A 26285-nucleotide genomic window follows, 5' to 3' on the forward strand; every position below is an offset into this window, starting at 1 on the left:
TCTCAGACCTTGAAGTAGTGGTTCCCCTTGCTCTGCAAGGGCCGTGGCTTTTGTGGAGCGATGGGTAACGATGCTTTGTGGGTGTCAGTTGTCTATGTGTGTAGATGGTCCCTGGTTCGAGCCCGGGTAGGTGCATGGGACGGACTAAATTTAAACTGTTACATTAGCACAGCTGAAAACTATTGCCCTGATTAAAGAAGCAATGAAACTGGCCTTCTTTAGGCTGGTTGAGTATCTGGAGCATCAGCATTTATGGGTTCAATTACAGGATCAAAATGGCCAGAAACAAAGGACTTTCTTCTGAAACACGTCAGTCTATTCTTGTTCTGAGAAATGAAGCATATTCCATGCAAGAAATTGCCAAGAAACTGAAGATCTCGTACAACGCAGTGTACTACTCCCTTCACAGACAGCGCAATCTGGCTCTAACGAGAATAGAAAGAGGAGTGGGAGGCCCCGGTGCACAACTGAGCAAGAGGACAAGTACATTAGAGCTTCTAGTTTGAGAAACAGATGCCTCACAAATCCTCTACTGGCAGCTTCATTAAATAGTACCCACAAAACACCAGTCTCAATGTCAACAGTGAAGAGGCGACTCCGGGGTGCTGGCCTTCTAGGCAGATTTGCAAAGAAAAAGCCATACCTCAGACTGGCCAATAAAAATAAAAGATTAAGATGGGCAAAAGAACACAGACACTGGACAGAGGAACCATTTTGAGCCTGTAATCGAACCCAAAAATGCTGATGCTCTACATCAGGGGTCCCCAAACTTTTTCCTGTGAGGGCCACATAACTTTTCCCTTCTCTGATGGGGGGCCGGTGTCAGTTTGTAACAGAAAAAGTGTGACGATCGTAGGGGAGCTTAAAAAATGTATTGTTTTCCAGAAAGCCACACATAACCAAATAACCCTTTCCAGGTTCTTTACAGAAAAAAGTCAGGAAACAAATAATAACACTATTAATGAAATAAATAATAACTAAATAACCCTCTCTGAGTTCTTCACAGAAAAAACAGGAAATAAATAATAACTAAATAACTCTCTCTGGGTTCTTCATAGAAAAAAAAGCCATGGAACATTAACTTTCTGTCGTGCCATGCACAATCTTAACAGATAAAAGTTCAGCTCAGTTGTCAGAGCAGAATCTCTCTGACACATATGAGCAGTCTCTTAAAGTTCTTGTGTTCCTTCCTTATAATCCTTTTGTAGGTTCCAGTAGGCTTGTAGACACCGCTGTTTGCAGCTCTCTCTCATCAACTTCCCTGTGAAAACCACAAAAGAAGCAGGTTGAGAAACTGAACTAAGTGATACAGCACCTACACAGCACAATACATTTCACTACCAGTATGGTTGTAAAGATGGATTTTATCCCAGTAGATTTTATTATGATTATATTTGTTTATGCTCAGAATGACTCATTCAAGTCAGAAAAGTGAGCTTACCTATGTATGTTCATCAGTGTGAACTGTGGGCCTGCATCTGGCTGGTGAGAAGTTGAATATCAGGTTCCATTCTAGTTACAGCCAGTCTCAAGCACTGATGCAAATGTTCATCTGTCAATCTTGATCTCATCGGGGTTTTCAGCAGTTTCATGCGAGAAAAAGGTTTTCTCGCAGATATACGTGCTGCCAAAAACTGTGGACATTTTCATTGCGTGTTTTTTGATGTTTGGATATGTGTCGTTTGGGAGGCGGCATAGAAGTCAATGAGACTGTTGGGCTTGAATGCGTCTTTCAGAACATCACAGTTCTGTAACTCAGCCAACTCAAACTGATATGAAGGCTGGGCTTCATCAATGTCGGCAACAAAGGGGTTCTGAAAAAGACGGATTTCTTTTGCATGAACATGTAGTTCACTGAATCGCACACCGAACTCCGCCTTCAGCATTTCCAGTGCTTCCACGCACTTTTCAGCTGGGAACGGGACCGCTGGGTTCTCTGTCGACAGGTTTTGGGTAGCAGGAAGATGGACGAAGTTGCGCTTTTTCACTTGTTCCAAAAGCAGCGCTAATTTCACCTCAAATGCTTTTATGTGTGAATACATGTCGCAAATGAGTTTCCCCTCGCCTTGTAGCTGCAAGTTAAGACTGTTAAGTATTTCTGTCACGTCTGTTAAAAATGCGAGGTGCCATTTCCATTCTGGGTCGATCAGCTCTGGGACCGTTTTGTCTTTTAAATGAAGAAATGCTTAATTTCGGGTAGCAGCTCGTAAAAACGCCTCAAAACTCTGCCCCGGCTCAGCCATCGGACCTCTGTGTAGTACAGCACATCTCCGTGCGTAGACTCCAGTTCAGACAGGAAGTCTTGGAACTGCCTGTGTTTAAGTCCCTTTGCTCTGATGAAGTTTATGCACGACACCACAACCTTCATTACAGAATCCCACTTCAACACTTTGCAGCACAGTGCTTGCTGGTGAATTAGGCAGTGGACTCGTAGCGGGGCGGTGAGACCCCTTTTTTCCAACTCCCGGTTCATGCGTCCTATTAGACCGCGAGTTTCGCCCACCATGCTAGGAGCCCCGTCAGTCGTGATGCTAGCTAGCTTTGACCAGTCCAGGTCCAACTTCTCCATGGTTTGGCACACTTTGTCAAAAATATCCTCTCCCGTTGTAGTCCCTATGAGACTTTGGAGGGCTGCCAGCTCCTCGCATATCTCAAAGTTTGCGCTAACTCCACGAATAAAAATGAGCAGTTGTCTTGCACGTCCGTGCTCTCATCCAGTGCTAATGAAAAAAAGTCAAATTCTTTCGTCTTCTGCTGCAGCTGGGCATATACATTACTCCCGATTTCTTCAACGCGTCTGGTGATTGTACTCGCCGACAGACTTACGGCATTAAATGCATCTTTCTTCTCGGGACACACCTCCTCCGCGACAGCATCCATACATTTCTTAACAAACTCTCCATCAGTGAAAGGCTTACCGCTTCTTGCTATCAGTTTAGCAACCCGAAAGCTGGCCCGAACGGATGCCTGGTTCAGCTGAGCTTGGCGTACAAATGTATTCTGCTGAGATAGTAGTCCACTTTTTAGCTTTGAGAGTTTGTCTGCTCGTATTTGGCCTTGCAAGCTATCGTACTTGTCTTTGTGACGGGATTCATAGTGTCGGCGAAGATTGTATTCTTTGAATACCGCCACCGTCTCTTGACAGATGAGACAAACAGCCTTTTCTTTGCATTGAACAAAAAAAAAATTGTTTGTCCACTGCAGGTTAAATACCCTGCATTCTGAATCAATTTTTCTCTTACCTAACCTTTTCGCCATTATTCCGTTCTGTCTTTGACAGGGCCAGGCCTAGGATTTTTTTTCTGGAGGCCAAATAGGAAAAAAATTAGATAGCGTCTCTGGTATTGTTCAGAGGGCCAGCCCAAATGTGCTGACGGGCCGTATCCGGCCCGCGGGCCGTAGTTTGGTGACCACTGCTCTACATACTCAACTAGTCTAAAGAAGGCCAGGTTATTGCTTCTTTAATCAAGAACAACAGTTTTCAGCTGTGCTAACATAATTGCAAAAGGGTTTTCTAATGATCAATCAGCCTTTTAAAATTATTAACTTGGATTAGCTTACACAAGGTAACATTGGAACACAGAAGTGGTTGCTGATAATGGGCCTCTGTACGCCTATGTAGATTTCATAAAAAATCTGCTGATTCCATCTACAATAGTCATTTACAGCATTAACAATGTCTACACTGTATTTCTGATCAATTTGATGTTATTTTAATGGACAAAATGTTTTGCTTTTCTTTCTAAAACAAGGACATTTCTAAGTGACCCCAAACTTTTGAACGGTAGTGTATATACTCTACAAATAACATTATGGCACAGTTGGAGTCTGTGTGTGTCTACGAATAGGACCAGGGATGCGGTTTGGACAGTCTATAAAGGAGCAGACCATATTATTTTTGTCTCCAAGATTTAAAAAAAAAAAGGCAAAAAGAGTCCAGGTTATTTTCTGATCAGCTTTAATTTCTCTCAAATGACCTCCCCACTACATGTCTGTTACTGGACAAGTTTATCAGAACAATGAATGAGCTGATTAATGATTTGCTGTAATTTATTTTGTGAAACTCCCTCCTCTCATTGAGAAGGTCATTGAGTTATGTAATTGTGGTCCGAGTGGACTGGACTGGGGTGAACTGGGCAAGGTCAGGAGGAGACAGCTGTAGCCATGTAACAGGATTTCTCAGGTCTACTGATCCAATAACCCTACACACTGATAGAAGCCAGATGGGATTTCAGCTTTCAGCGCCTAGCCTGCAGTACACACAAGATAACACACAGGACACAAAAACCCTGCTTTCCTCCTCGTCAGTGTTCCTCTGAAGTATGGGATATCCACAAGTGGAAGGGTCGCTGGCCTGTATAGGGAAATCATTGTATATTATAAATGAGCTATTATTAAGTTATAATTGAATGTGATGTTCCTACTAATCAATTCTATCTGGCATTCCCTTCCTGTCTACATGACACATTCACTGTTTACTGTCAACACCGTCTCAACGTATGGTACCATGGTTACAATTTCATTTCAATGCCACTCTCCATTCACATAAACCCCATTCTCCAAATCCTTTACCCCCCTCCCCACCCCTCTCCTTCCATTCCCTTTACAGTATTGATACAGTACCAGGACAGGACTCCCATTGAAAAATAATTTATTTTGGAAATGTACGGTGATCATATATCCATTCGGAATCAGCATAATGATAGTTATTTTATTTGCGTACAGTGACATCACCCCACAGAGAAAAAAACACATGACAATTTTGGAATTATGATTAAACTGTGACTACCATTAAATGTGTCTCTGTCCTGCCTGTAGCTGCACTAGTATGTGGCTGTGTCCTGCCTGTGGCTTCTGTGTCGTGCCTGTGGCAGTACTAGTATGCGGCTGTGTCCTGCCTGTGGCTGTACTAGTATATGGCTGTGTTCTGCCTGTGGCTGTACTAGTATGTGGCTGTGTCCTGCATGTGACTGCTGTGTCCTGTCTGTAGCTCTACTATTGTGTGGCTGTGTCCTGCCGGTGGCTGTACTAGTATGTGGCTATGTCCTGCCTGTGGCTGTACTAGTATGTGGCTGTGTCCTGCCTGTGGCTGTACTAGTATGTGGCTATGTCCTGCCTGTGGCTGTACTAGTATGTGGCTGTGTTCTGCCTGTGGCTGTACTAGTATGTGGCTGTGTCCTGCATGTGACTGCTGTGTCCTGTCTGTAGCTCTACTATTGTGTGGCTGTGTCCTGCCTGTGGCTGCTGTGTCCTGCCTGTGGCTGTGCTATTATGTGGCTGTGTCCTGCCTGTGGCTGCTGTTTCCTGCCTGTGTCTGTGTCTTTCCTGTGGCTGCTGTGTCCTGCCTGTGGCTGCTGTGTTCTACCTGCGGCTCTACTAGTATGTGGCTATGTCCTGCCTGTGGCTGTGCTATTATGTGGCTGTGTCTTGCCTGTGGCTGCTGTTTCCTGCCTGTGTCTGTGTCTTTCCTGTGGCTGCTGTGTCCTGCCCGTGGCTGCTGTGTTCTACCTGCGGCTCTACTAGTATATGGCTGTGTCCTTCCTGTTGCTGTAATAGTATGTGGCTGTGTCCTGCCTGTGGCTGTACTAGTATGTGGCTGTGTCCTGCCTGTGACTGCTATGTCCTGCCTGTGGCTGTGCTAGTATGTGGCTGTGTGCTGCCTGTGGCTGTACATAGCATGTGGCCGTGTCCTGCATGTACTGTATGTGTCTTGCCTGGCTCCGTGTGTCCTGCCTGTGGCTGTACTATGTGGTATGTGGCTGTACTAGTATATCCTGCCTGTGGCTGTACTAGTATGTGGCTATATCCTGCCTGTGGCTATACTAGTATGTGGCTGTGTCCTGCCTGTGGCTCTACTAGTATGTGGCTGTGTTCTTCTTGTTGCTGTACTAGTATGTGGCTGTGTCCTGCCTGTGGCTGTACTAGTGTGGCTGTGTCCTGCCTGTGGCTGTGTACAGTATGTGCCCTTTAAGCTGGTCACTGAGGGCAGGTGCCAGGCAGGCAGTGCCTACCTACAACCCCTCTTCTTCTTCTGAGTATCCTGTACAGTCTCTTGTATCCAGACACACAGTGGACGCTCCAAAGCTTTTGTCGAAGAAGTGTTATCATCAATCGTCAGCACAGACAATAGTCTCATATTCAGATAGGACTCAAAGTCAATCACATCTGCATTGTGTATTTGTGAATCCATTCCATGACATCATCGCTTTGCTTCGGCTCAAAGGCTTCCTGCCCGCGATGATGATGTCACTGACAGAGAGCAGCATCTGAGCCAGATGAGACATGCAGAGGCGCCTATTCTCTGTCTGTTTTTCAAAAGGTCTCTTGTGTCTGAGCCTGCTCCTTTCCGTATGCCCACATGTGAGAATCATTGAACTCAAAGAAACTTAAAATGTTGCTGGCTGTGTTATCATGACACATATTATATACATCATTACACATTCACTGTCTACTGTCAACACCATCTCAGTGTATGCTACCATGGTTACAGTCATACAATTTCAAGGTCACTCTCCATTCACATCAACCCCCTTACTTACACACACTCCTTCCATACCCTTTACAGTATGCAGTACCAGAATTCCCATTGAAAAATCATTTATTTTGGAAATGTTCCGTGATCATATATCCATTCAGAATCAGCATAATGATGGTTATTTTATTTGCGTACAGTGAAATCACCCCACAGAGAAAAAAGCAGAAGAGAATTTTAGAATTATGATTAAACTGTGACTACCACCACTGAGTCTGGAATGAAATGTACATGCCCTTTCAGCTTGCCATGGAGGGCAGGCACCAGGAGGGCAATGCCTTAGCCTGGGCAACCTGTACACACAGTGGATGCTATGTATAAAGCTTATGTTGAAGAAGTGTTATCATCACACGTCAGCACAGACAATAGTCTCATTCAGATAGGACTCATAGTCAGTCACACATGCATTGTGCGCTCATCATCATCATCATTGTTACACAACATGAGAGAGAGGTGAATCCATTCCATGACATCTCTTTGTACAAGCTCAAAGACTTCCCATGATGATGTCACTGACAGAGAGCAGCAACTGAGCTAGATGAGAGAGAGCCCAAAGAGCCGATAGATGAAGAGCTCCAGAAACTGCTTCTCCAATAGAAATCCCAGATCACGCTTGTAGGCGATGTCATGGGCGATGTTTGCTAGCTTAGCTCATGTGCAGGCCGTAAAATTAAAGGCACTCCTTCTATATAAAGTCGTTTTTTTACAAAATGAAAAAAAAGTGTCAGTTTGTCACTTTCACAAGGTCGAAGTAATAACATGTTCAGCTACTTAAGACATCAGCTCGAGTCTAATCTGGGTTTGAGAACTCTGTGGAGACCAGCGGAAATGCATATTCTCCGTCTGTTTTTCTAAATGGCCCCCATGTCTGAGCCTGCTCCACTCTGTGTGCCCACATGTGGGAACCACTGAACTCAAAGAACACTTTAGATGCTGTCTGTGTTATCATTTCCAGTCTTTATAGTTTGATGTGGAAGCATGATGATGTCACTGATGTTGTTGTGGGCCACTGGGCATGTGCGGTGGCGGTGTTTGATGAGGGTTGTGAGTGAGTCGTGAGTGAGTCGAGATGCCACAGGTTAGGTTAGATCATCAGTATAGGAAGGGCTTTTCACACAGCACCTGTCCGATCCGTAGAAGGCTCATAGTGGCTGATAAGTAATGACCTGGATTGCATCCCAAATGGTACACTATTCTCCTTTTATTGCACTAGTTTTGACCAGTCCCATAAGACTCTGGTCAAAGTAGTGAACTATATAGGGAATAGGGTACCATTTGGGCCGCATACCCTGGTCAGGCCCATTAAACTTCTTTAGTGGTGTCAGATCATTACACTGCACAAATATACGTTATAAATAGGGATTAATAGGGACCAGTATCCGCGACCCCCCCCCAAAAAAAAAATGACGGGACATCGGGAACAATAATATACAGTGCTTTTGGAAAGAATTCAGACCTTGACTTTTTCCACATTTTGTTAGGTTACAGCCTTATTCTAAAATGTATTAAATAAAAAACTGTCCTCGTCAATCTACACACAATACCCCATAAAGACAAAGCGAAAACATTTTTTATTTTTCCAAATGTATTAAAAGACAAACAGAAATACCTTATTTACATAAGTATTTAGACACTTTGCTATGAGACTCGAAATTGAGCTCATGTACATCCAGTTTCCATGAATCATCCTTGAGATGTTTCTACAACTTGATGAGAGTCCACCTGTAGTAAATTCAATTGATTGGAAATTATTTGGAGAGGCACACCTGTCTATATAAGGTCTCACAGTCAACAGTGCATGTCAGAGCAAAAACCAAGGCATGAGGTCGAAGGAATTGTCCGTAGAGTGCCGAGACCGGATTGTTTCAAGGCACATATCTTGGGAAGCGTACCAAAGAATTTCTGCAGCATGAAGGTCCCCAAGAACACAGTGGCCTCCATCATTGTTAAATGGAAGAAGTTTGTAACCAACAAGACTCTTCCTAGAGCTGGCCGGCTGGCCAAACTAAGCAATCGGGAAGAATGGTCTTGGTCGGGAGGTGACTAAGAACCCGATGGTCACGCTGACAGAGCTCCAGAGTTCCTCTGTGGAGATGAGAGAACCTTCAAGAAGGACAACCATCTCTGCAGCACTCCACCAATCAGGCCTTTATGGTAGAGTCGGAAGCCACACTCAGTAAAAGACACGTGTATACCTGCTTGGAGTTTGCCAAAAGGCACCCAAAGACTCTCAGACATTGAGAAACAAGATTCTCTTGTCTGATGAAACCAAGATTGAACTCTTTGGCATGAATGCCAAGCGTAACGTCTGGAGGGAACCCATCACGATCGCTACAGTGAAGCATGGTGGTGGCAGCATCATGCTGTGGACATGTTTTTCAGCGGCAGGGACTGGGAGACTAGTCAGGATCGAGGCAAAGATGAGCGGAGAAAAGTACAGAGAGATCCTTTCTGAAAACCTGCTGCTGGGGCGAAGGTTCACTGTCCTAAAGGACAACAACCCTAAGCACACAGCCAACACAATGCAGGAGTGGCTCTGAATGTCCTTGAGTGAACCAGCTCGAGCCCGGACTTGAACCCGATTGAACATCTCTGGAGAGACCTGAAAATAGCTGTGCAGCAATGCTCCCCATCGAACCTGACAGAGCTTGAGAGGATTTGCAGAGAAGAATGGGAGAAACTTCCCAAATACAGGTGTGCTAAGCTTGTAGCATCATACCCAAGAAGACTCAAGGCTGTTATCGCTGCCAAAGGTGCTTCAACAAAGTATGGAGTAAAGGGTCTGAATACTTATATACATTTGATGTCTGTTTTTAATTTTTTATAAATTCGCAAAAAATTCTAAAATCCTGTTTTAGCTTTGTCATTATGGGGTATTGTGTTTAGATTCATGAGGGGGGAAAAACAATTTAATCCATTTTAGAATAAGGCTGTAACCTACCAAAATGTGGAAAAGTCAAGGGATCTGAATACTTTCCAAAGGCACTTTATAATTTCTATGGAAAAATATTAAACAGATTTGAACTATCTGACTTCATCCACACATTAGACCACTGATCACAATGCTAGCGGCCTACCAATTCAGACTACGCAACACAAGTCCCCAATAGATTCCCTTTAACTGGCATCGTTGACTATCATGAAACTGTAGCAGACTACATGTGACCTTTGCTTACCATAACTGCGTTGAATCTCAATCTCACGTTCAAAAATCTCCAAACTAGCTTTGGCAGAGGCTCCAAAATATAAACTGCTACTCACTGTTAACAAAACGGCTGATACATTGTGTCTGCAGAAGCACTCAAGGAAATAGACATTCGCAACGTTGTTCCATGATGTTACACTAACAAAATTGAGAGCATGATTTTAATGATCCGCAGAGAATTGATAAACCATGGTGCTGAATCTCCACTACTGCGGCCATTTGCTTTTCTGTTTGTTTAGCGCAGCATCAGTCTACATTCCCTAAGACTAAGCCAACACAGTAAGCGGCAGGTATTCTAGCGGTTAAGAGCATTGGGCCAGTAACTGAAAGATTGCTGGTTTGAATCCCGAGCCGACGAGGTGAAAAATCTGATGTGCCCATGAGCATTTCACTTAACCCTAATTGCTCCTGTAAGTCCCTCTGGATAAGAGAGTCTGCTAAATGACTAAACTGTTGTCAAAACAACCACTACTTGGCCTCATTCCCATAATAGTGAGAGGAGAGGACCAACAAGCTTTCCGTCACCGGTAGGCTAAAACGAATGACGTTTTCACTAGGCTGTAATAACCTCCGGATATTTTACAAGTCGACCAACAGTGCTTCATATGCCTACATTAAAACTAGATTACATCAACAAAATAATGTGGTGACTTTGAGAACTTTTAGTTGATTAAAATGAAACAAAATCAAGAAACGGTTAGATTCCTCCGTATATTTTTCAGTGGTAGAATTATGTCAGATTTCCTTCGCTGGTATTATATGCTTTTAAATAGCACTTCTGCTTTCAACAGGAATACTGGGATGCCTGAGAATGGCTTGTAAGGGAACATTTTCAGGGAAATATGAATCCCTAGTTATAATCAAACATGGCATGTCTGATCCACTAAAGGACACAAAGAACATGCAGACCAACCTCAACATTTTTACTTCAGACATACAGTACATTTCCCATATCTGCCAAGGCGGGCAGGCAACTAGGAACTTGGTGTACGGCACAGAGATGTGACCTGCCTGTGACATCGGAATGCTGTCAGACACAATAGTGCGTACCCTATAGGCCAGCCCAGATAACTGCTGAGGATCATGGTCCATAGGTTAAATAGGGGGAGGTCACTAACATATCTCACATTAACACCCAGAAACTTAATTGACCTAATTGGACAGGACTGGGCATTTAACGACTGCCAGTGGGCTCATTTCAGCCTCAATCTCCCCCTTCCTCCTCACTTTCATTACTTTGTCTTTTCTATACCCTGTTCCTCTTTCCGTCCTTCAAACTCTACTCATTTCGCTCGCTTGTATGGCTCCATTTTGGGATCCCAGTTTCATTGGTGCTTGTTATCCGAGTGTGGATTGACGCTATGACACTTTTATCGTCTTGTAGATATTTTTTTCCAATAAACTCTTTCCTTTTTACAGTATCTAACTAAATGATTCTCTTGTTGTATGTGTGTAGAAGTGTAACAATGAAAAAGAGAAAATAAATAATACATTGAAACTCATGCAAATCAATCAAACAGAAACATGAATAGATACTGTCTTGTTCTCAGCAGATGTCTATGGGTTAAAGAAAACTATACCAGCACACGCACACAAATAAAACTATACCAGCACACGCACACAAATAAAACTATACCAGCACACGCACACAAGAGGAACAATGTACTGGAATAAAGTATGTAACTTCTGTCATGTCTGTGTACAGTATGATCCTTAAAACACAACTCAGTAATAAAAAGGAAAGAAGAAAAACAAGTAAGAAAATCGGAGAAACAGAAATCAATATGGTGGATTCTGAGGGTTTCTTTTGTGTTGGGTATTTACTCTCTAGACACGTTGGGCAGCAGGGTGGGTTTTGTTTTCAGAAGGGAACACAGATCCCTCTCGGAATCAAACGAATGAGGAGAACCCGGCGATGGGGGCCCGAGATCCAGGGGCTGGGCTGGGGCTGCTGGGGGGCCAGTAGGACAGGGTGTTGGAGTGGCTGGGAGGGGTGGAGTTGGAGAGCTGCTGAGAGGGGGTGGGAGTCCGGCTGCCTTTAGGCCGGAACAGACTACCCTGGCCCTGGGGTGTGAGGCCCTGGGGTTGACCATGGGGCTGGGTCTGGGGTAGAGGGGTGGTGGAGGTGAGCTGGGGTGGCAGCGGGGGCAGGGGTGGTGATGGGGCGCAGGGCTCCGGGTCACCCGACTCTGATTCTGTATAATTGTAGGCCTGTGCCCGGGAGATGCCCTTCTGCTGGCGGCGCCAGGAGTTGTAGTAGGTGGGGTCACTGATGTAGTGGCTCACAAAGGAGTGTGTCTTCTGTCTGTGCTGGTCCACTTCATACTCACTGTCACTGCCCTGAGAGGGGAGAAGGGGGAGAGTGGAGGGAGAGGACAGGGGAGGAGGAGAGGTGGGGAGGGGCATGGGGAGAGATGGAGTAGGGGGTGGGAGAGGACAGGGGAGGAGGAGAGGGGTATGGGGAGAGATGGAGTAGGGGGAAGGAGAGGACAGGAGGGATGGAGTAGGGGGAGGGAAAAAGGGAGGGAGAGAGGGTAGATGTTATCAGCACAATACCACATATTTGTCTGAGAAGTTAGAGATGTGATAATGTGTTTTTTTGGGAGGTTCAGAGCACAGTGTCTTTCTATAACACGCACGCACGCACGCACGCACGCACGCACGCACGCACACACACACACACACACACACACACACACACACACACGCACACACACACACACAGTTGCTGCGGGTGATTCCCTGATCCACCTCTCCAACTGCTCTTAAAAGCAGGTAAAACTAAATGCATGCTCTTCAACCGATCACCCGCCCGCCCGACTAGTATCACTACTCTGGACAGTTCTGACTTAGAATATGTGGACAACTACAAATACCTAGGTGTCTGGCTAGACTGTAAACTCTCATTCCAAACTCATATTAAACATCTCCAATCCAAAATTAAATCTAGAGTCGGCTTCCTATTTCGCAACAAAGCCTCCTTCACTCACGCTGCCAAACATACCCTCGTAAAACTGACTATTCTACTGATCCTCAACTTCAGAGATGTCATTTACAAAATAGCCTCCAACACTCTACTCAGCAAACTGGATGCAGTCTATCACAGTGCCATCCGTTTTGTTGACCAAAGCTCCATATACCACCTACCACTGCGGCCTGTATGCACTCATCGGCTGGCCCTCGCTACATATTCGTTGCCAGACCCACTGGCTCCAGGTCATCTATAAGTCTATGCTAGGTAAAGCTTTATCTCATCTCACTGGTCACCACAACAACACCCACCCGTATGTAGCATGCGCTCCAGCAGGTATATCTCACTGGTCATTCCCAAAGCCAACACCCCCTTTGGCCCCCTTTCCTTCCAGTTCTCTGCTGTCAATGACTCTGCTGCCAATGACTGAATTTGGAGACATATCTCCCTCACTAACTTTAAGCATCAGCTGTCAGAGCAGCTTATCGATCGCTGCAGCTGTACACAGCCCATCTGTAAATAGCCCATCCAATCTACCTACCTCATCCCCATATTGTTTTTATTTACTTTTTTCCTCTTTTGTACACCAGTATTTCTACTTGCACATAATCATCTGCACATCTATCACTCCAGTGTTAATTTGCTAAATTGTAATTACTTCGCTACTATGGCCTATTTATTGCCTTACCTCCTCACGCCATTTGCACAAACTGTATATAGCCTTTTTCTATTGTGTCATTGACTCTACGTTTGTTTATTCCATGTGTAACTCTGTGTTGTTGTTTGTGTCACACTGCTTTGCTTTATCTTGGCCAGGTCACAGTTTTAAACAAGAACTTGTTCTCAACTAGCCTACCTGGTTAAATAAAGGTGAAATAAAACATGTATAAATAAACACACACACACCTCAGGAAATTACAATTGGCTCAGAACAGGGCAGCACAGCTGGCCCTTAACTTCTTCGAGATAGGGGGCGCTCTTTTAATTTTTGGATAAAAAACGTTCCCGTTTTAAACAAGATATTTTTTGTCGACTATGCATGTAATTGACAGCTTTGGAAAGAAAAAACTCTGACGTTTCCAAAACTGCAAAGATATTATCTGTGAGTGCCCCAGAACTAATGCTACAGGCGAAACCAAGATGAAATTTCATACAGGAAATGGTCCAGATTTTGAATGCCCTGTGTTCCAATGTCTCCTTATATGGCTGTGAATGCACCAGGAATGAGCCTGCACTGCGTTTCCCCAAGGTGTCTGCAGCATTGTGACGTATTTGTAGGCATATCATTGGAAGATTGACCATAAGAGACTACATTTACCAGGTGTCCGCCCGGTGTCCTTGAAATGATTGCGTAATCTCCAGCTCCATGCGCGTTCCATTTTCTTCAGAGGAGAAAAAAAATCTCGATAGATTGAAAAACACCTTGAGGATTGAAACAACAAAGATGGAGTTAATTTGGAAAAATTATGACTTAATTTTTGGGCCCCAGAACTAATTTGTCCTACACAAATAATATTTTGGGAAAAACTGAACATTTGCTATCTAACTGAGAGTCTCCTCATTGAAAACATCTGAAGTTCTTCAAAGGTAAATTCTTTTATTTGAATGCTTTTCTTGTTTTGTGAAAATGTTGCATGCTGAATGCTAGGCTTAATGCTATGCTAGGCTATCAATACTCTTACACAAATGCTTGTTTGCTATGGTTCAAAAGCATATTTTGAAAATCTGAGATGACAGTGTTGTTAACAAAGGCTAAGCTTGACAAAAGATTTCATTTCATTTAGATTTTCATGAATAGTTAACGTTGCGTTATGGTAATGAGCTTGAGGCTATAAATAGGATCCCGGTATTGCGTCGCAACAGGTTAACCTCTTGCGTCCCAACTCTGGAAATGCAAATGTGGCTAAATGCTAATAGTATTAGTTAAAACTCAAAAGTTCATTAAAATACACATGGGTATCGAATTAAAGCTACACTCGTTGTGAATCCAGGCAACAAGTCATGAAAGCATGAGAAGCTATTATCTGATAGCATGCAACACCCCAAAGACCCACAGGGACGTAAACAAAATAATTAGCATTTCGGCGTTACACAAACCGCACAATAAAATAGAAAACATTCATTACCTTTCACCATCTTCTTTGTTGGCACTCCTAGATGTCCCATAAACACTATTTGGGTCTTTATTTTTTCCTGTGCGTTATATGTAGACTTGTGATAAACGAAAAAAACATTGTTTCAAAAACGGCATTTTTTAAAATTCAAAAAGTCACGATAAACTTTTCTGTTTGTAATGCAACTTTAGGTATTACAGCAGCGATAAAATTTCAGGAGCGATGTAAAGATCATTAGCTGTCCGTCTGGAAAAATGTTTTCAACGAAAATACGGCCGGATTTGAGTGTCCTGCATGTGTTTGACCAGAAAAAACTCGAAGGAAATGACAAGACTCTAGACACCGTGTGGAACTGTAGGTACTGCAACCTCAGTCAATTAATGGTTCACCTTTATCAATGGGATCAAGTAGCGCATGGATATATTTTCCCATTTTCAGTGCATGATGTAAAGTTCTGGTAAAGCGCAGTGATTTAACCAGTTTTTAAAAGTGTTTTCTATCCACACAGACTAAGCAAATGCATATACTATATTCCTGGCATGAGTAGCAGGGCGCTGAAATGTTGCGCGATTTTTAACAGAATGTTCAAAAAAGTAGAGGGTCGACTGAAGAGGTTAAACATACACTTTAATAATATGCATGTCAATCTCTCATGACTCAAAGTGGAAGAGATATTGACTTCATCACTATTTGTTTGTGTAAGAAGTGTTGACAAGCTGAACACACCAAGCAATCTGTTCAAAATACTAGCACACAGCTAAGACACCCATGCATACCCCACAAGACATGCCACCATAGGTCTCTTCAATGTCCCCATGTCCAGAACAGACTATGGGAGGCTCACAGTACTACATAGAACCATGACTACATGGAACTCTATTCCACATCAGGTAACTGATGCAAGCAGTAGAATCAGATAAAAAATTAATTAAATAATTAAAAAACAAATAAAAAATACACCTTACGGAACAGCGGGGACTGTGAAGAGACTCACACACTCTAGACACACGTACATTGTAATAATGTTATATGGTGGTATTATACATTTTGTATTGTAGATATGTAATGGTATAATATTGTTGTATGGTAGTATTATACATTTTGTATTGTATATATGTAATGGTATAATATTGTTGTATGGTAGTATTATACATTTTGTATTGTATATATGTAGTGGTGTAATATTGTTGTATGGTGGTATTATACATGTTGTATTGTATATATGTAGTGATGTAATATTGTTGTATGGTGGTATTATACATGTTGTATTGTATATATGTAGTGGTGTAATATTGTTGTATGGTGGTATTATACATGTTGTATTGTATGTATGTAGTGGTGTAATAATGTTATATGGTGGTATTATACATGTTGTATTGTATATATGTAGTGATGTAATATTGTTGTATGGTGGTATTATACATGTTGTATTGTATATATGTAGTGATGTAATATTGTTGTATGGTGGTATTATACATGTTGTATTGTATGTATGTAGTGGTGTAATAATGTTATATGGTGTACTGTGTTATCTTTTGCTTGATATTTAATGTTAGTGCCTTAATGTGTTTGGACCCCAGGAAGAGTAGCTGCTACCTTGCAGCACCTAATGGGCATCCCCAATTAAATAAAAAACCACACAAACACACACACACACACACACACACACACACACACACACACACACACACACACACACACACACACACACACACACACACACACACACACACACACACACAAAGCTGCTGTCTACACATGATCATGATTGGAGAGGAGGATGACTCATCACTGGACGTGCAGAGTAATCAGATCACCAACACATCTACTGGGGTCATAGGTTGATTGATTGGGTTTAACATTACATTTACTACAACAGCCACACATTGAGCTAACATATACTATGGGTATTCATCACATACAGTTTAACACTAGGAAGATACAGGAGAGATACCACGGGATCCAAGAGAAGTTTAATTGAGGAGAAGAAAGGAGGGGAGAGGAAAGAGAGAGGAGGGAAGAGGGGAGAGGAGGAGAGAGGAGGGAACAGGAGGGGAGAGGAGAGAGGAGGGAAGAGGGGAGAGAAGGGGAGAGGAGAGGAGAGGCAGAGGGAGAAGGAGAGGAGAGGTAAACAGAGGAAGAGAGGAGCAAGGGGGATGGGGGCTAGGGACAAGTCAGTCTCCTACTACCAGTCTGCAGACACACAAGCATGCAGAAAGCCACAGAACCTCACCCAGTTCAGTGGAAGCACACGCAGACCACCCGTCCCATATGAGAACACCAGGGCCTCCTATGGGTGACATGGACAAAGACATGCATGGTTTAAAACGCCACAGTACAGTATGACAGCCACCATGATCCCTCTGTGGTTCAGGTCCCTCCTTGGAACCATCATCATCTATTAAAGAGGCACTTCAAGGGTACAACTCATATTCCTTAATAATATAATAATAAAGTAGGCCATTCAGCAGACACTTTTATCCAAAGCAACATACGTGTGCTTGTGCATAAAACGGTTGTATTGGCGACACCAGTGGGAACAAAAGCCACATAGGACAACTGGTCCCTTATCCTACCAGTTAACCCCGACACACACCATGAAACTGATCTGACAAACACACCATGAAACGGATCTGACAAATACACCATGAAACTGATCTGACAAACACACCATGAAACTGATCTGACAAACACACCATGAAACTGATCTGACAAACAAACCATGAAACTGATCTGACAAACACACCACGAAACTGATCTGACAAACACACCATGAAACTGATCTGACAAACACACCATGAAACTGATCTGACAAACACACCATGAAACTGATCTGACAAACAAGGTGGAACATGGAAGAATGTATTCCATGATCATCGTGTACAACCTTAGGATGTAGGCTAACACCCAGTGCTTCTATCTATTTCATTCAAACAATCACAACAGGAATTTGGGTATATTTCCAATAAGCATATTCGAGTTGCTGAACTCCTACCTTGTATCTTTGCTAGATGCCTGGCATAAGCTCATCTGAATCATGACACCCAGCATTCCAGATGTTGACATACTGGATTGCGTCCCACCCCGGCCCAACTTCACTAAGGCTTTGGAGTATGTGTGGAACAGATGGTTTGTTCTACTACAACATTAACATCCACCCCTCCCTGCCTCCCTCCATTCCACATCCTTGTCCAAAATAAACTCAAGGGTCCTATTGGGCAATCTACACTAAAATAAGATTAGTTAAAATACGCCTTGAGGGGCCTTAGTCTGTGAAACAGTGATTCATTTGAACACACTAAAAGGCTTATTAGGGGAGATGACTGCTCTGAATGGGCCAAGGCCTTAGGCATGAAACTACACAGTCCCCAGGGGAGTTACCCTTCTATCTGAGGATAACAGAGAGACAGACACCAGCCAGTGGCAGATCCCAGACAGGATGTGCATAATTAGAATGTTTACTATCTAGACAGATTAAGATTTCATCTCATTAATGGGTGTAATATTTATGACAGCCGTTTTTCGCAGCGGAGAGTGGTTTCATTTCCAACGTTAACAGAAACATAAGGTTTATGTTTTATGGTGAATGACTTCTCAAATCTGCTGTTGTCGACAACACTGCTAATAAGTTGAGGGAAACTCAATACGTCTAAAAAGAAAACAGAGGGAATAACATTCAAAATATTTCAGAAATCACATTTGACCTAGTTTCCTAGAGACAAAACTCTCAAAACCAAGAGATAGAGATAAAACTCTCAACACCCAGAGATATAGACTTCTCAGAAGACTACTAGACTTTTCAGGAGATTACAAGACTTCTCAGGAGATTACTAGACTTCTCAGGAGACCACTAGACTTCTCAAGAGACTACCAGACTTTTCAGGAGACTACCAGACTTCTCAGGAGACTCCTAGACTTCTCTGAATTTTCCTAGACTTCTCTGGAGACTCCTAGACATCTCAGGAGACTACCAGACTTCACAGGAGACTACCAGACTTCTCAGGAGACTACCAGGCTTCTCAGGAGAGTACCAGGCGTCTCAGGAGACTACCCGACTTCTCAGGCGATTAGCAGACTTCTCGTGAGATCAGCAGACTTCTCATGAGATTACCATACTTCTCAGGAGACTCCTAGACTTCTCAGGAGACTCATATACTTCTCATGAGACCACTAGACTTCTCATGAGACTCAGACTTCTTAGGAGACTGTCAGACTTCTCAGGAGACTACCAGACTTCTCAGGAGACTACTAGACCTCTCAGAAGACAACTAGACTTCCAATACTTCTCTGGAATTTCCTATACTTCTCTGGAGACTCCTAGACTTCTCTGGAGACTCCTAGACTTCTCAGGAGACTCATAGACTTCCCAGGAGACTACTAGACTTCTCAGGCGACTCCTTGCCCTGGTATAGATGGTCTGTTGGGGCCAGAGTGGAATGCATTGTGGAGTCTTTAGTGCTGTTCTATCCATCAAACCCTGTGAACTTTATATTGGGGATTGAAGTTGTAAGAAACCCCCATAACCCCTCCATAACCCTACATCCCATAACCAAGAGAGTTGGGGAGAGAGAGAGAGATACAGAGAGATACAGAGAGAGTGAAAGAGAAGGTGAGAGAGGATGAGAGAGAGAGAGAGATACAGAGAGAGAGAGAGAGAGAGAGAGAGATACAGAGAGAGAGAGAGAGAGAGATACAGAGAGATACAGAGAGAGTGAAAGAGAAGGTGAGAGAGGATGAGAGAGAGAGAGAGAGAGAGAGAGATACAGAGAGAGAGAGAGATACAGAGAGAGGAGGGACAGAGGAAGAGAGAGAACACTGTACATCGTTGCAACACTGTGTATAGACATTATGACATTTGAAATGTCTCTATTCCTTTCAAACTGTTCTGAGTGTAATGTTTACTGTTCATTTGTGATATTCTTTTCACTTTGTTGATCTATTTCAATTGCTTTGGTAATGTAAACAATGTCACACTCATCATTGTTACAGTGAACACAGCAGAAACCTCAGTCAGCAGGTAAACACTCGGACAGTACAGAGGGAGGGGGGAGTGTGCTTGTTTGAGTATGTATTTGTTTGAGAGCATGTGTGCCTGCGCACGTTTGTGTGTGTAAATATGATTTTAAAAAACATATTGAGTCCCTTGCGAAATCCCCTACAATCCAGCTGTACATCATTTGAGACAGGGATTTAGCGTGACTAGGCAGTTCTAATCCCCCTCTGCACTGCTGTTGTTTATGATGAACTAAATCAGACAGATGTGATAGATTTGGCTCTGGGTTTTTTATCATGTCTTAAATGTCTAACATAACATGCATTTGTGAATATTATGTCATGAATTATAGTCAATTATTATCAGGTATTTCCTCTTTGTTAAAAAAAAATATATATATTTCCTTTTTTTCTGCATTTCACTAAGACTCTAGCTAGCATTACTCAAAGCCTGTTCTATTTTTACTTGGTTCCAGGAAGTGACATCATATAACTTAATGGTGTTTCCAAAAATGCTACAGATGAACCCTCGGAGCAGTTCCAGTCGAAACAATCCTCTGTGTTGTCATGGGACACAACCATAACACAGCAGACATGTTTCTCTCTGTGGTGTCCAGGTCTGCGCTCCAGCAGCCGGACACAGCGTCCAGATACTGTATGTTCTTTCATACTGTATGTTCTTTCATCTCCCATGATGAAGCAACACACGGACTGAGCCACAAATGGCATCCTATTTATTATTTAGTGCAAGGGCCCATAGGGCACTATAAAGGGCACTATGCTATAGGGCACTATGCCATTTGGGATGCACTCACTATCTTCAACCTCCCATCGACTCAGATGAGCTCACTCCATTCTCAACTGCTGATTTCTATCCAGAGTGTCACACACACAAACACACAGTGATTTCTAAAGGCTGTGTCTGGTCCACCTGCCGCTAGCCCAGGTACAGTTGTGGTGGTGGCCCGGTTGCCTCAATAACCCTGCATTAACTTATTCTTCTAAATCCCTTCTTAAGGGGAGGACAATAGCCAACTTATACCTGCCTGTGGAGGACTGAACTGGAGGCCCATAGGGCTTAATGGAGACAACCCCAGCCACAACCCAACACTGAGCAGAGCTGATAGTGGTGTGTGTGTGTGTGTGTGTGTGTGTGTGTGTGTGTGTGTGTGTGTGTGTGTGTGTGTTTGTGTGCGTGCGTGCCTGTGTGTGCGTGCGTGTGTGTGTGTGTGTGTGTGTGTGTGTGTGTGTGTGTGTGTGTGTGTGTGTGTGTGTGTGTGTGTGTGTGTGTGTGTGTGTGTGTTTGTGTGCGCGTGCGTGCCTGTGTGTGCGTGCCTGTGTGTGCGTGTGTGTGTGTGTGTGTGTGTGTGTGTGTGTGTGTGTGTGTGTGTGTGTGTGTGTGTGTGTGTGTGTGTGTGTGTGTGTGCGTGAGAGCTAAGCTGATAGCCTGGAGTTATCCACTCAATAAAACTTCAAAAGGGACATCACGTTACTGGTCATCTGTAGAATAGACCACTGGTGATGATATGGTTGTGCTTTGAGAGGGGATGGCAGGGTAACCGCAGGGTTATGGGGAGGAGGCCTGGGCCTGTACGTCTGGGGTGGTGCAAGTGGAGTTTGGAGGGCTGGAAGGCCAGATAGGCTAGGGTTGTTGAGCTTGTTTGTTAATAAGGAAGTATGGAATGGTAGATATGACAGCCCGATGATGACATTTCAAAATTGCTTATATCGGAGGATGTTTTGGATGTAAGGAAAGATCCTGTCTGTAGCAGTTCATTGGGGGGGAGATTTATCCATTGATGTGAAGCTAAACTTTTGATAAGGGAACAGCTGGAGAGAGACATCTGGCTTCTGAGGAATTCATACTGGTATGTATTTAGTAGAAGCTGAGTCTGAGTCCCAGATGGCACCCTATTCCCTGTATAGTGCACTACTACAGTACCATAGGGCTATGGTCAAAAGTAGTGCACTATATATGGAATAGGTTGCCATCTGGGAGACTGACCATTTGGGAAAGCTAGAGTAAAAAATTCCAAGATGAAAGAAAACTTAGAAGGCTTCCTCCCTCCATTTGCAGGTTTCTACACAAACCACAAGAACAGAGCAGAGGAAAACAGCAACAAGAAGATCAGTATAGACAACAAGCTAGAAGAGAAAAACAGACAAATTAAAAGAAATAAAAATATAATTGGAGCTGGAGAGAGAGAGAGAGAGAGAGAGAGAGAGAAGTGAGAGAGAGAGAGAGAGAGAGAGAGAGAGAAGTGAGAGAGAGAGACTGTGAGAGAGAGAACGAGAGATCCAGTTCATTGATGAGAGCCGTTTATTGGGCCCCGGCCCCCCTGTGTGTCTGTCTGTTCCTCTGATTCAGCAGATGCCAACACAGCAGACTGGGACGGGATGTAAGGGGCATTATGGGTAACGGTGACCCAAAACGAGGACGGGGCTGTGGAAGGAATTCAGCCTGGGCCTGAGAACGCAGCAGACCCTCCAGTCTGTGTGCGTATGTGTGTGTGTTTGTGTGCGCATGTGTGAGCATCCTCTGTGCTTGATTCCGACCACCACCAGAGCTGGGCACTGGGTACTGGCCTTACTCCCAGAGCTTGCCTCCAGCTCAGCCTGACTGCCCCATAAAGACCAGAAGAGACACAGGACACATTTCCCATCTAAACCCTACTCTATCAATGCCCTGAGTGCCTGCTTACAGACATTAGACCACTACCAGTACACTGGACAATGCACTGAGCCAAACACTCCAGGTGGAAGTTTCAGCTGTCCCTCCCGAATCCTAACCTTAACCACTAGGGGGGAAATACAAAACTGACCACAGATCATCATCTATGGGCATAGCATCAATGTAAAGGTGAGGTGCAGTGGGATCCAATATGTTGACAGACACTCCCAGTGAGAAGGCAGACGTTAAGGGGAGTACATACTGTCGGTACCTTAGAGTCTGATATCTCAGATGGTTTCTCTGTCAGGCTGCTGCTCTCAGCCGGGATCAGATCGTTGTACTTGGTGGTGCTCAAATCCTCGTCAGAGTAGTTGAGACTGCCTGGGCTGGGCCGAGGAGGAGACCTGAGGAGACAGGACAATATAGAGAGATAAATATACACTGAGTGGACAAAACATTACGAACACCTGTTCTTTCCATGACATGGACTAACCAGGTGAATCCAGGTGAAAGCTATGATCCCTTATTGAGGTCACTTGAGAAATCCACTTCAATCAGTGTAGATGAAGGGTAGGAGAGAGGTTAAAGAAGGATTTGTAAGCCTTGAGACAATTGAGGCATGTATTATGTGTGCCATGTAAAGGGTGAATGGACAAGACAAAATATTTAAGTGCAGCTGGGTTTTTCATGCTCAACAGTTTCCAGTGTGTCTCAATAATGTCCCACCATCAAAAGGACATCCAGTCAACTTGACACAACTGTGAGAAGCGTTGGAGTCAACATGGGCCGGCATCCCTGTGGAACGCTTTCCACACCTTGTAGAGTCCATGCCCCGACAAATTGAGGCTCTTCTGAAGGCAAAGGGGGTCCAACTCAATATTAGGAAGGTGTTCTTAATGTTTCGTACACTTAGTGTATAATTACATAATATAACATTCTAATTACATTACTATGGCAAGGACAGAGCAGTCCTATCAGTCAGTCACTGGCTAATGCACAACATTGGCATTGAAATGAGGTACACTAATATGATCAAATAATAAAGGAATTCTAGCTACAGTACACTCACTTTAACAGAAAGACCCTCTACATAAACAACTTGTATAAAATCACAGAGAAATCTCATTCACACACCAGAGTGACATGGCAGAGAAACTGGATGAAAGGAAGCAGGAAAACATCTGAAGGATACACACTGATCAGTCAAAATGGACTGAACTGTCTCCACGCATTTACCAATAGTGGTATGGAAAGGGATGGAAGAGAAGGTGCCCTCTAGTATTAATTTTAAAAATATATATATATATTTTTTCATTTATTTATTATTATTATTATTTTTAATTTGACCCCTTTTGTTTGTTGGAGACAAATTGTTAGTGTGTTTGTGTGGTGGTGGGGAGGTGGCCGTGGGGTATGGATAGGGAGGAGGGGGGTTGTTATCAGGATCATGGAACAGCCATGAGATCCCAGCCTGTCTATTGTCAGTATTCCCTGAGATGATCTCTTCTGATGAAACACTATGTGGGCTGACTGTGGAATCCCATTACAGTTAGCCTTGTGGCTGACTCATAAATTCAACCCTTGTAGAGTGGAGGAGCTCACTGCATAGGCATAAATCCCATGCAGTCTCAGATAGGAAGACTCAGGTAGTGTAGATTAGGTTATGTTCAATCCCCATGCAGTCTCAGATAGGAAGGCTCAGGTTGTATAGATTAGGTTATGTTCAAACCCCATGCAGTCTCAGATAGGAAGGCTCAGGTTGTGTTGGATTAGGTTATGTTTAATCCCCATGCAGTCTCAGATAGGAAGGCTCAGGTTGTGTAGATTAGGTTATGTTCAATCCCCATGCAGTCTCAGATAGGAAGGCTCAGGTTGTGTAGATTAGGTTATGTTCAATCCCCATGCAGTCTCAGATAGGAAGGCTCAGGTTGTGTAGATTAGGTTATGTTCAATCCCCATGCAGTCTCAGATAGGAAGGCTCTGGTTGTGTAGATTAGGTTATGTTCAATCCCCATGTAGTCTCAGATAGGAAGGCTCTGGTTGTGTAGATTAGGTTATGTTCAATCCCCATGCAGTCTCAGATAGGAAGGCCCTGGTTATGTTCACTTTATTGTAAAGGTTATCAACATACATATCAATAACGAGATCCAGTCAAGAGCCAACAGCCATGTTTCAGGGAGTGTAAGTGACACTTTCAAAACCTCTCCATTCAGGGATACGTGTGGAGGTTTACATGGAGTGAGAGAGTGTATTTATGAGGATGGAGTTAGAGAGGGTATTTATGAGTATGGAGTGAGAGAGGATATTCATGAGTATGGAGTGAGAGAGTGTATTTATGAGTATGGAGTGAGAGAGGGTATTTATGAGTATGGCGTGAGAGAGGGTATTTATGAGTATGGAGTGAGAGAGAGTATTTATGAGTATGGAGTGAGAGGATATTTATGAGTATGGATTGAGAGAGGGTATTTATGAGGATGGAGTGAGAGAGGATATTTATGAGTATGGAGTGAGATAAGATATTTATGAGTATGGAGTGAGAGAGGGTATTTATGAGTATGGAGTGAGAGAGAGTATTTATGAGTATGGAGTGAGAGGATATTTATGAGTATGGATTGAGAGAGGGTATTTATGAGGATGGAGTGAGAGAGGATATTTATGAGTATGGAGTGAGCTAAGATATTTATGAGTATGGAGTGAGAGAGGGTATTTATGAGTATGGAGTGAGAGAGTGTATTTATGAGGATGGAGTGAGAGAGGATATTTATGAGTATGGAGTGAGAGAGGGTATTTGTGAGTATGGAGTGAGAGAGGATATTTATGAGTATGGAGATAGAGAGGATATTTATGAGTATGGAGTGAGAGAGGATATTCATGAGTATGGAGTGAGAGAGTGTATTTATGAGTATGGAGTGAGAGAGGGTATTTATGAGTATGGAGTGAGAGAGGGTATTTATGAGTATGGAGTGAGAGAGAGTATTTATGAGTATGGAGTGAAAGGATATTTATGAGTATGGATTGAGAGAGGGTATTTATGAGGATGGAGTTAGAGAGGATATTTATGAGTATGGAGTGAGAGAGGATATTCATAAGTATGGAGTGAGAGAGTGTATTTATGAGTATGGAGTGAGAGAGGGTATTTATGAGTATGGAGTGAGAGAGGGTATTTATGAGTATGGAGTGAGAGAGAGTATTTATGAGTATGGAGTGAGAGGATATTTATGAGTATGGATTGAGAGAGGGTATTTATGAGGATGGAGTTAGAGAGGATATTTATGAGTATGGAGTGAGATAAGATATTTATGAGTATGGAGTGAGAGAGGGTATTTATGAGTATGGAGTGAGAGAGTGTATTTATGAGGATGGAGTGAGAGAGGATATTTATGAGTATGGAGTGAGAGAGGATATTTATGAGTATGGAGTGAGAGAGGATATTTATGAGTATGGAGTGAGAGAGGATATTTATGAGTATGGAGTGAGAGAGGATATTTATGAGTATGGAGTGAGAGAGTGTATTTATGAGTATGGAGTGAGAGAGTGTATTTATGAGTATGGAGTGAGAGAGTGTATTTATGAGTATGGAGTGAGAGAGTGTATTTATGAGGATGGAGTTAGAGAGGATATTTATGAGTATGGAGTGAGAGAGGATATTTATGAGTATGGAGTGAGAGAGGATATTTATGAGTATGGAGTGAGAGAGGATATTTATGAGTATGGAGTGAGAGAGGGTATTTATGAGTATGGAGTGAGAGAGGGTATTTATGAGTATGGAGTGAGAGAGGATATTTATGAGTATGGAGTGA

The 26285-nt window shown here is 43.3% G+C and overlaps 1 protein-coding gene across 1 annotated transcript in view; it reads right to left on the reverse strand.

The window, feature by feature from the left end:
• Window positions 1-6580: 6580 nt before the first annotated feature.
• Window positions 6581-26285, reverse strand: part of LOC115113810 (protein sidekick-2-like) — a 202754-nt gene continuing 183049 nt past the window's right edge. The window contains 3 exon segments of the mRNA XM_065012628.1: window positions 6581-12077; window positions 17056-17112; window positions 22757-22889. Coding sequence (XP_064868700.1) covers window positions 11628-12077; window positions 17056-17112; window positions 22757-22889 — 640 coding nt within the window. The 3' untranslated portion in view covers window positions 6581-11627.

The sequence above is a fragment of the Oncorhynchus nerka genome, linkage group LG28 (assembly GCF_034236695.1).
Source record: "Oncorhynchus nerka isolate Pitt River linkage group LG28, Oner_Uvic_2.0, whole genome shotgun sequence".
Taxonomy (NCBI): Eukaryota; Metazoa; Chordata; class Actinopteri; order Salmoniformes; family Salmonidae; genus Oncorhynchus; species Oncorhynchus nerka.